At 40.6% G+C, this 10,835-nt stretch overlaps 1 protein-coding gene across 1 annotated transcript; it reads left to right on the plus strand.

Annotated features, from left to right (window-relative positions):
- On the plus strand, nt 1-10,835 carry LOC145440541 (uncharacterized). The gene is made up of 7 exons (XM_080318171.1): nt 1-29; nt 94-242; nt 1,307-1,441; nt 4,920-5,042; nt 6,232-6,378; nt 9,119-9,223; nt 10,333-10,835. Exons 2-7 carry the CDS (start codon nt 140-142, stop codon nt 10,572-10,574), a joined length of 855 nt encoding a protein of 284 aa, XP_080174297.1. The 5' UTR covers nt 1-29; nt 94-139; the 3' UTR covers nt 10,575-10,835.

Genomic DNA, 10,835 nt, shown 5'->3' on the forward strand with positions numbered 1-10,835 from the left:
AGTCATAAAGATTTGCAGGGTCGTTTAAGGTAGGTTGGTGCGGCGGCTGTTGTTGTTCGTTGAGACTAGTCACATCTTAGCGTATTCTTGCAGTTTTATTACGTTAATTCTGTTCTACATTACGACTGAAGCAAAAGAGATGTCAAACAGCCCCAAGAAGCAATCTGATTGCGAGCTTGTTCACGACACTACGGGACAAGGCTCCCCTGAGCCTGGTATCGATTCTACAGGCGCCGATGACGGTAAGGTTACTGACAGATTATAGATATGTAAGAATATTGATTAATGATGCTGTAGGCCTATTTGAACGTGGACTTCTTGTTCAACTTTTTATGATGATATGATATATCATGGCCCTGGATGGCCAAAAATTTTCAATGCGATGTTTTTCAATTTATTCTTCGTTGCCAATATCGTGCACTAATGCAGCGTCACCTTGTGATAGCCTACATTGAAATGTCCGGTCTTTCGTTTCCAAAACTCAAATCGATTGAATATACGCGTTCGCGAGTTCCTCGACTAGTGTTACTCAACGTCGGAATAAATTACTAACACCGACTTATTGTGCTCTGACTCCCGAAAGTAGGCTATATCGGCCGTTCAATTATAGTTACATAACGATGAGATTAATGCGCTGCGTGTTGTTCGACCACCGTCATCTCGTGTGTCACCATTGAAAAATCATACAGAAGATTACAGTGTATTTTGGCTCATGATAATAGGGTTACTTGATAATTGTCGACACTCATTTCCGTGACTCCTTTATGTTCTCGGCCCGTGCTTTAGTGCTAGTCTATGAGGTGACGCATGGACTATTTTCAGACCGGAAAATGGGCCACACCAAGACGAGATGACCCACTGACTTAGATTAATCGAGATTGGATATTCACGTCTTGTAAAGCATATATTTTGTGGGGGATGCTTTCGCAAGATTGAACTCGTTCGTTGTACCAACTAGTTACGTAGTAGGTGCCAACAGAGAATCGTATCATTTCCAAATCTGCGATGAAAACTTGATTCAGCCGTTTATCAATTCTTGGTATACTCTTGCACCACTGAGTGCTATTCTCTCAACTATGCTGGCATTTCACTAAAGGGGGATTTCAAATGCTTCGGTTGGTTGTGATGTGAATCTCGAAAAATTAGATTAGTTATCGATTACCACGCAAACACGGTGTGCTCATTGCCGTGTTGCACATGGAAGTCGGCCAAATATCCGTCTTGTCGCTTTCGTGGCAGAGTACGCTAAGTTGCCATCCCTTGAATAATCATGTTTCCGCAATGGGTAATTTTCACTATTTTCAAGAGAATGTATCGCATGAGCAGCTGAAAGGCGAATCCGACGCGGAAGTCGTTCGTCTACCCGTAAAAAATTTGATGGATCTCGGATCCGGGCCGCCGGACGCGGTTTGCGAAGTACCGATTGCACCAGATGAGGCAGGTAATGCCAGAAGAGATCCCTTATGAAGTACCGCTACTTTATTAGAGTACTGGAGCAGGTTATTAAGAGTACTGGAGCATGTTTTGCATACTTGCAGTACTTCAGTGATTATAGTTGGAAAAAAGGGTTTGGATTATACGACTTCACTCCTGTATACTATGAATTAGTTCAACGATTGGTTCGCATCGCTTCTGTGAATGAGGGAAATTACCATATCTACAGTACAAAATAACATGGTAACAGAATCAGACATGGGATAATCGCGATTAGTAATTGTAATCGATGAAGACGATTACAGCATTTTCAAGTAATCGTAATCGATTACATTCGAAAAAATACCGAAGTAATCGTAATCGACTACTTCCCATATCTAATCAATTTCTCTGTTGAAGAACGATTACTTTTGATTTTTACAAGGACTATGACATAAACTAAACAATTAACATTCATGAACAAGGAGTTTGGTGATATCACAAACGTCTGATTTTCAAACGCCATTGCTCATTATTACGTCAGAGGTAGCCTATTAGCTTTGCTCGTCATTGCGTAAGAAGTATCCACAGTTAATAGATATTCGAAGTACGAATGTACGTGTACCGGTGTACGTACATAAGTGTGATTGTAAGAACACCCGCCGTGATGTTTATCAGGTTATCAACACGTTTCACACACCACTACCTCGCAACAGGATAATTAATCACTACTCTGCCTAGTTTAAAATAGTAACCTGCGTATTGATGTTTGGTTATGCATAGTTGAACGCAGTTTGACCGCTGCTGCTTGACGAGCAGTATGCCTATGTAGTACGTACGTACACGGGACAAAGACTTGAAATTTTGTACTCGTCAAGTAAATCATAACGGTTTTCACAACGAAGCATTAAAAATCAACAGCTGCTAATATATATCATAACCGAGCCGGTATTTTTCGTTTCTCGTAACGGCACCTTGCAGTACATCATCTGCAACAAGTTGAAGACAGAATTTTATGTTCTTTGCACCTTATTCTCGTATGAATCTACTTGAAACGGGCGCCAATCGTCATTTCACAATTCTTACTCGACATTGGGTCCCGCCGCCATAGCCATGGTCCTATATACCATGTTAGCGTGGGTTGTAGCTAGAATCAGTACCAAAACAGCAATTCATCCCCCAGTCCAAACGTTGGTCTTTGGCCCCCACAGGGTGGTATTTTAAAGTTGAAGACTGAATTTCGGTAATAATATTGGTAATTGCATTATATTACTATTATTTTTTAATCATCTCTCAAGCACCCGATGGTGAGATTTACCTGTAGAGCTGGGGGCACATAATTCGTAATTATAATGTAGGGTATCTTGTTATAATTACTTAATGTATGTTGTTAATTCGTGACCTCCGGTCTGTTATGAAATCAAAAGATATTGTTGTATTCCGAACCGACAGACTGAAAGAAAAACTTTTGTGAGACGCACACACAAATTGTCACGTCTTTAATGCTCTGTGCGTGCCCGGGTGGCATCGGCATCGTGGGCTCAGATTGGAAGGATCGGACTATTAGTCACGCCCACCCAGACAATGGATACATACCCCAAGTTTCGGCCTAGTTCTTTCTTCAGTAGCACACTTCGTTAAGTCGCGTGTTGATCAAAACTGCGTATGTCTTTTGGTGTGTCGTGGCACGATATTGACTGGAACCTAAAGGCCTAAAATTATCAATTAAGGTTGCATTTAAAATAAAAAGCAATTTGAAGCAAACATGTATGAAACAGGTCCTTGTTTAAAACATGTTTGTTTTAGGCCAATACGTCCCGTATATTCATTTGGGACGTCGTTGTGGATTGACATTGACAATTGATAATATATAGGGTAAATATATGTACTATAACTGTTGAACAGACTATTTTGAGGGTTCCAACGATCCCATATCGATGTACGTCGGCCAAATCGAGTGGTATTTGTCCGTAGGCTCATACAAAATGTTCTTTTGAAAGTATTTACACAATTATGGCAGTATTTTACAACCTAAAAAACACAATTTAGGTTTTTTGAATGCCTTTGTTTGAAACACTGTTTAAAATATGTTTCAAACAGAGTGTTTAAACGACTATTTTTTTAAATGCTACCATACTATAAATTATGTATGCTTTCTTTCTTGAAGGGGTGACGTATGCATTTCAAAATCAAGCTATCTAGAGAGAATTTCAACTTACTTGAATCTCTCGAAAATACTCTATAAGTTGAGTTGATTTACGAAATACTCTTGAGTACTGTTCGTGCTCGTTCCCCACCCTATTGGGAAATTTGGGGTGCAGCAGTCGTGGATCTGCCAAGAATGTAAACCGTTGGATGCGATAAATCGTCTTTATAAAAATGAGCAATTGGTACATTATGACATGACAAGAAAACGACGCATCTTTTTAAAAGGAAGTCTGTTATCTCATCAGGCCTTTTCAGCGCAATCCATATATTGTCTTCCAATATAACTTCTAAGATGAAAAATATATGTAATCGTGATTACTTTTCCAATGTAGTCGTAATCGTAATCGACTACTTCCTGATTTTGCTGTAATCGTAATCGTAATCGGTTACATTCATGAAGTAATCACCCCATGTCTGAACAGAATACGTTTACGATAATTGCTTTATCTGCGAAGTCGGACTGGGCACAATGATTGAAGTACTCGAATCTGAATCGAGTATTAATTTTAATGATGCGAGTCGAGTGGTAGAGGACTATTTTTTCGAGGTCTGAAATTACACGCTCCTCGCAACTGGAAGTTAATTTATCAACGATACTTAAATGTAGGATACTATTTCCACTGTGGTAGCCTCGAATCCTTGATCGTACGTATCGAGGCGTACAAAACATATTAAAATGCTTAGAACGTTGCTAGAAAGAGCACATAAACGAAGTCATCATCATCCCACAACATTATCACAAAGTGCAATGAAATCGGCATGGTCAAAAATATACCTTAAGGTCTTTAATGTGATGAATAAGAGGCAATTTAATTTTTATGGTGGCATGAAAGTACTATTGGAACTTTGAAATATCACAGACTGTCATGACGTCATAACGAGAGGTACTAGAATACTCGGCTTGAAGTACAATACGTGATTCAGAATCGAATCTTTCAGGTACTCCATTTTACCCAGCCGCAGTCGTCAGTAGTTCGGCGTTATCTAAAAGATGCATCTTTCAATTCAGAAAGTATAATCACCTCCCATTTACTGCATACACTTTTTAAAACAACTATTTAGCACAGTTGAGGCCTTTCTAGTTCGAGTAGTTTTGACGTGTCTTAACTAACCGCCATCTCTACTTTCAGTAGCAATGCTGGCTATATAACCACCAATTCAAGTATGATAGTTCATAAGTATAGCTCTTGTCAATACCACATGTTTTATCGGTTTATCGTAGTATCTGGACGCGTTCTTGTACCCTGATAACCACCCGTACAAATGCAGATAATGCTGACTTAAAACCTTCATTCTAGAGAATTTTCCGAAGAAATCGAGCTGTGATCAGTCTGTATGCGAGTCCGTGATTACTGAGGCAGTTAGCGATGAAGGATCGTCGAAATCTCACGGTGTTGACCAAGTCGTGCCGGGACCCAACGGTATGATCTTCACAAGTATTATTACAAATATGGGATCATTATTCACGTCGGTACTTGATAACGGAAATGCGGGGTCAAAACAGTGCTATAATGTAAGTTTCCGTCCACATAGCCAGGTTGAAATTTGTGAAAGCCAAATTGATTTAAATGATATTGCCTTCGCAGATGAGTTGTTACGACGCGAAATGCAAAGTTGACGAAATGAGAAATTCGCGGAATTGAAAAAATATTTTTTGGTGTCATTCAGCAACGTGTTCTTGATATGTGTGAACGAGAGAGGCATTGGAATCTTTTTGAAATGAATTTGACACCAATTGCGATGGAAGAAGTAAACTATATTGAAAGATAAACTCGACAGATTTGTTTGAGGTGTGACAGCGATTAAGACAGATTCGCATAATGTCAAATCGTCATAGTTCTGCTCTTCAGCGACGATAGCCTACTAGGCCACCATGTTTCCCGGCGACTGACAGGCCCCAACTTGCGGGTATAGCAGCGGTGATCTCTCGCGGTGGACGTTGATGTTAAATGATGATGATGATAAATTTTGTGATTTGTGAAAAGTGTCCTATTTTCCGTATCGCAAGATATGGCGACCAGTGGTAGCTTATGGGGTGGGCGGTCGCATTTGTTAGGAAAGTCCCATATCTAGATAACCATCAAGTCTCTGCATGCGGTAGAGGTACTTAGATTTGATGAAGTCTATCGTTGCAACCATGCAATAATAGATAGATACGACTTAATCCAGCTGTTCTGGCTCATTACTAATTTCAGCCGATATCTGTCTAGATTACTGTGGGGTCTATTTATTCTGCAGCAGTTGTATCGCTATTCTATAATTTCACGCTACAAGTCATACATCTTCAACATGAAGGCATTAGCTATATAGTTATCTGGCTCACTTCCGTTATAATTTGACAATGTATGATAAAAAAAGGCACTGGGGCTAGAACAATTCGATATTCCGGCCTGCTTCATAGTCATGTTATAGTGTCATGTAAACATCACTAAATCTCGTCCTATAGGGTGCAGCAATATAAAGTTTTCACCAATAGATGGAAAATGGGGGTCTGGGGGGCACATTCCTATAGGGATGCCCCGGAACTGTCACCCAGCCCCTCCCCCCAATCGCCAATCGTAGGGCCACCACTGATTGTCACCCCAAAATGAACCAAATCTGTCGTCGCAGAAGGATCGTCTCCTATATGCGAGGAAGTTGATGGCTCCGAATTTTCGGAGACTCCAGGTGACCTCGAATCTGGACTGAAGAAACCCGTCAGAAGCAAACCGGAAACGTCCCAGGAACGTGATATTGTCGCACCTAACGATGGCCATGGTAAGTGGTATTCGACAAGAGTAGCGTTATGAGCGTTGATAGTAAACATGATTTCAGCTTGAACAGCTATCGGAGAAGTGTAAGTATCCCAAGACCAGCAATACACGGTTGTGTTGCATTTATTCACTGAGGAGATGTGGTCAGAAATGAACTACGTCCACCTTTTCGGTGCGCCATATAGGATTTTCACATTTGCGCTACTTTATTCAAGTGGTTATGCGTTCACAGTCGTTCTACTTAATATAGTTTGGAGTTTCAGGCAACAACGAGTCAAAACTTTTAGCTATATTGTCCAGTGTTCTAATTTCATTTCTTGATCGAAAACTGTGAATTTCATTTCTTGATCGAAAGCTGTGAATTGTATTGTTGATAAATGCTCCGCAGTGGATGCGCTGATATAAGGTAGGCTAATAAGAGAGTGACGGTGACTTGATAAATGATAATAATAATTTTCAGTCATAATTCGCAACAATGGTAAACGTGATACATTCTAAACTATCTTTAAACTCCTATCCACGTTTTTCTATTAGGACATCAAAATGCATTTGGGATTCTACAAAGCTTATTGTGTTGGTCGCTGCGATCTGAGCAATGTGCAGCTTGGTGAAATAACCTTGCTGTTTAGTGAAGCTAGCAATTATTCTGAAATTCTCCCTTCCTTGACTGACGTCACAAGACCGACTTGAATTAGACTCCTTGAACACGGCGACCAGCGCTCGACCCTGACTCAAGTACACAAATCAAGTGCACCGAACCGTGTTTGGATTTCAGCTTTCGGCTTTCATTTTTGACATGCCTGTTCATCATTTACGGGCGATGATGACTCTTGGTAATCGCGAACACCGAGTTGTATTACGAATTAGGGATTCGGAAACGTATCACGTAACAATTTCAAGCACAGACCGTGTTGTGCGTAATGTGACAATGGCAACAAAGAGGGTTTCAACTAAAATATATGAAATAAGTGAATTCTTGGGACCTAAATTGTACCGGAATACTTTGCTGCATTGCCTTTATTTTGAATCTGGATTACGCATGCTAGGTACATAGGCTACGTATTCTGGCATATTATTGAAAAGGCTGCAAAATTACCAAATTTACGGTTCATTTCATATTGATATACTGTATGCAGCAACTTTAAAAACTAAGTTTTATGTTTTGAATTCCAAGCACCGTTTCGCGGGCCGCACTCCGCCCAGGTATGTACTGGAGTATAGCTTTTGTACTCTACTTCGAAATCACCGCTTTCTCTGAGTAAAAATTTACGACTTAACTTCTACTTCTACTTCAGTATCAACGACGACTATTTGACCACCTCGAGATTGGAACTCGTCATGGAAGGTTTTCTCTAGACCGGACGTCGTCGACGTCTCGTTGAGGGCATTTTAAACTACAGTTTCGACACAAGTTTAGTGTAAAGTAAAATTAGTAACACCCTTTATTTGACATTATCACTTGACGCAAATTTGTTATTGGCCGTGTCCCCGGACATGTTCAGTCACCTGTTTACAACACATCCAAGTCCGCAGTTTTTATGGACTCCTAAGGCTGTGTCACATATAGTCACTGGTGACTAGTTGAGATAAATGATCACAGGTAGCCAATGTTTCATGTCTGCCTACTGAACTAACCAAGGACATTGTCATGCACGTAATCTTCTCTTGTGTTCGAAACTGTTTTCACGCCAATAAGTCCGCACAAATCAAGATATGTAGTCTGAATTTCTTGCGTTTCGACGCGATCACTCTATGCCCAGATTCGACGACCACAAATCCAATTTCCACTAAACACACAACACTTCGAAAATCGATTGCTCTGCTCTCCCTGATCTTGTTGATAATTCGTTTTTACCGAGCGAGGTAAATCGTGAGTGTCTGAAAGTATTGAACACTATTTAATGCAACATATTGTGAATATATTGAAGTCAAATTCAATACGTTTAAGACACCCCAATGTAGCTCGTTCGCTGATGCAAAAATGCAACTCATTGTGAATATATTTGCTTGCTCCTACCGTAGAAATTCTGTCATTGATATTCAACGATCGGTATCTGAATCACTTCAATATCGGCCAGTTAGCCTACGTGACGCCTAACTTTGCTGCGATAGCAAATGTCGGCTCTAAATCAAATACTAAATATATTGATTTCACGGAATCGACTCCCACCTTATCGTGCATACACCTTCTGACTACCTCTTACCAAAGCGAAAACGTTTGAATAAGGCGATTAGCAAACGCTAGCCAGCAAGCAGACCACGTAGGTTAGCGTGCCCGTACTCCTAAACGTATAACGGCTTTGAAATATACCTGCACCACGATGAAATGAGTTGAATATTGTTCGATCGCCGCCTGGTTGTATATGTGTCTCTTGCAAAACCATACATATAATTGATTTAGATTCATACTAATCTACAGGATAAATATCAACCTTTATTTCTGGGAGCCCCCATATGTGACACGCGGGCCATAGGTCTGGGAAGTTACTTGGGCGTAGAAAATTTTCAAATCGGAAAATAGGCCACGATAAAAAAGGTTCACCCCTGGCCTAGATTAATCGAGATTGTATATTCGTATATAGTAGAGTAGTGATTTTGTGGAAGATACTATTAGTACTAGTAGCAGCAGCAGCAGCAGCAGCATCTTCCACAAATTACTACTCACCTTGGGGACCGGGGACCATCATGAAAACCGATGAAAATTATGAAACTCCAGATAATTCAATGATTTGCTCTTTCCGCAGATGGTTTTGGATTGTCTGGTGATGCACACGTGGAGAAGAATGACGTGACACTGAGGAAAAGAGGCTCGAAGGTTGAATATGTCGATGATCTGACCACTGGGAATGGTAATCAGCATTACGTATTATAGTCCTGGATATTACGGTCGTCGCATTCGACTGCACCCGATAGATAGGCTGTAGAGACTAGTTACTGTAAGTGCATAGATTACGGGATTGGATATCCACACTGTAAGTGCATAGATTACGGGATTGGATATCCACGTCTTTTTGGGTTAGCACTAGGACCATAATCAACGTAGGCGACTAATTAACGTCAATAAATCTCGAAACAGTTATTAATCTACGTGTCCTTCTTTGAGCTTTGTATTGGCAGAATACAAAGAGTTTGATGTATTTTACAGTCCCAATTCGGATCGTTCAAATCCAGCTTGACCCGTCTTTACTGTAAGGTCGGGGTCAAATTTGACCCCCACCGAAAAAATATGTGAGCCATTTTTGAATGATAGTATTGTTCTTGTTATCCATGTTGTCTTTCGTACGGACGGTGCGAACCAGAGATGGTCAGTAACGAAGTACTGCTACTTTTTGAAGTACTTGAAGTAGAACTTTTTAAGTGGTTGTGAATTTAGACTACTTCTACTTCTACTTGACAGTTTTCAGTTTTGTAGGCAAAAATAAGCGTAGATACCTACTTAGAGCGTAGATACTTACTTGCTTGTGAACCACCACTCGTACTTCTACTTGAGTAGAAATTCCGGCGTTACTTCTACTTCTACTTGGGTAGCGACAGTGACTACTTTGACCACCTCAGTAAGGCGCGCTGTGGGGTTCGAAAAGAATATAGTTCATCCTTATGTCATAAAAGTTGTGACTTTGAGAGCTGTTCAGCAGAATTAGGGTTCCTTTGTGTAGGGAGGCCTACCACCCCAAAAAGGGGGGGTGCTGGCGACAAGGTTAAAGAAACACTGAAGTAGGGCGAGTTTGCAAAATATAATTAGGTACTAGGGGATAGTATTTGGTACTTATTACTGACCACCTCAGGTATAAGTACTTCTTACTGGCCACCTCTGTGGTTAACACACCTACCGTCCACGTATTTACAGCGCGGAGGAGACAATTGTAAATAATCGTCCTATTTCAACAGTGTATAGACGAGTCGTTATTCTAAATGTCGTTCTTTACCTTGGATCCGCTGACCGTGAATATCGTTTTAGGAGGCGATATTCCGGAACCTATTCCGATCAATGCGAGAGTTAAGGATTGCATGGAATCATGTATAAAGTTCTTGACACGTCCGGGAGGTATTGTGCTGACGATTGTCGTGATCTTGGCGTTTTCCTGGTTGGTATTTAAGATCATACGTATCATACATTTCATGCAAAACAACGACTCTGCTGTTTCCAATGACACCGTCAACGTAACGAGCTTCCAGAACCAAACTCAGGAAAGTGGTTAATACCGTTTTCGCGGCCACGATCCGTTGTACTGCAACACAATTCTATCAGTCGTCTGTGTTGATGTGTGTTCTTACCTAGTGGGAACTTTTGCGTCGTGTACTTGTCAATTGGTAAATTGTGCCCGCGCCGTCAGTAACAATGTGCCGGGTGTATTGATGTTGTTAATAACAATGCGCTGAAAAATTGGGTGTTTATTACGTTTACATTTGCGTTGGAACGAAAGCGTAACGTTCATTTCTAATGAAATATGAACCTGGAAA

The sequence above is a fragment of the Botryllus schlosseri genome, chromosome 1, assembly GCF_051294905.1.
Source record: "Botryllus schlosseri isolate E-star chromosome 1, Bs_hap1, whole genome shotgun sequence".
Lineage (NCBI taxonomy): Eukaryota > Metazoa > Chordata > Ascidiacea > Stolidobranchia > Styelidae > Botryllus > Botryllus schlosseri.

Excerpts from the sequence above, each read along its gene's own strand:
- LOC145440541 (XM_080318171.1), top strand. The coding sequence starts at position 140 with ATGTCAAACAGCCCCAAGAAGCAATCTGATTGCGAGCTTGTTCACGAC. Across the intron at positions 1,442-4,919 it reads GATTGCACCAGATGAGGCAG|AGAATTTTCCGAAGAAATCG; the intron begins GTAATGCCAGAA and ends CCTTCATTCTAG. Across the intron at positions 5,043-6,231 it reads AGTCGTGCCGGGACCCAACG|AAGGATCGTCTCCTATATGC; the intron begins GTATGATCTTCA and ends CTGTCGTCGCAG.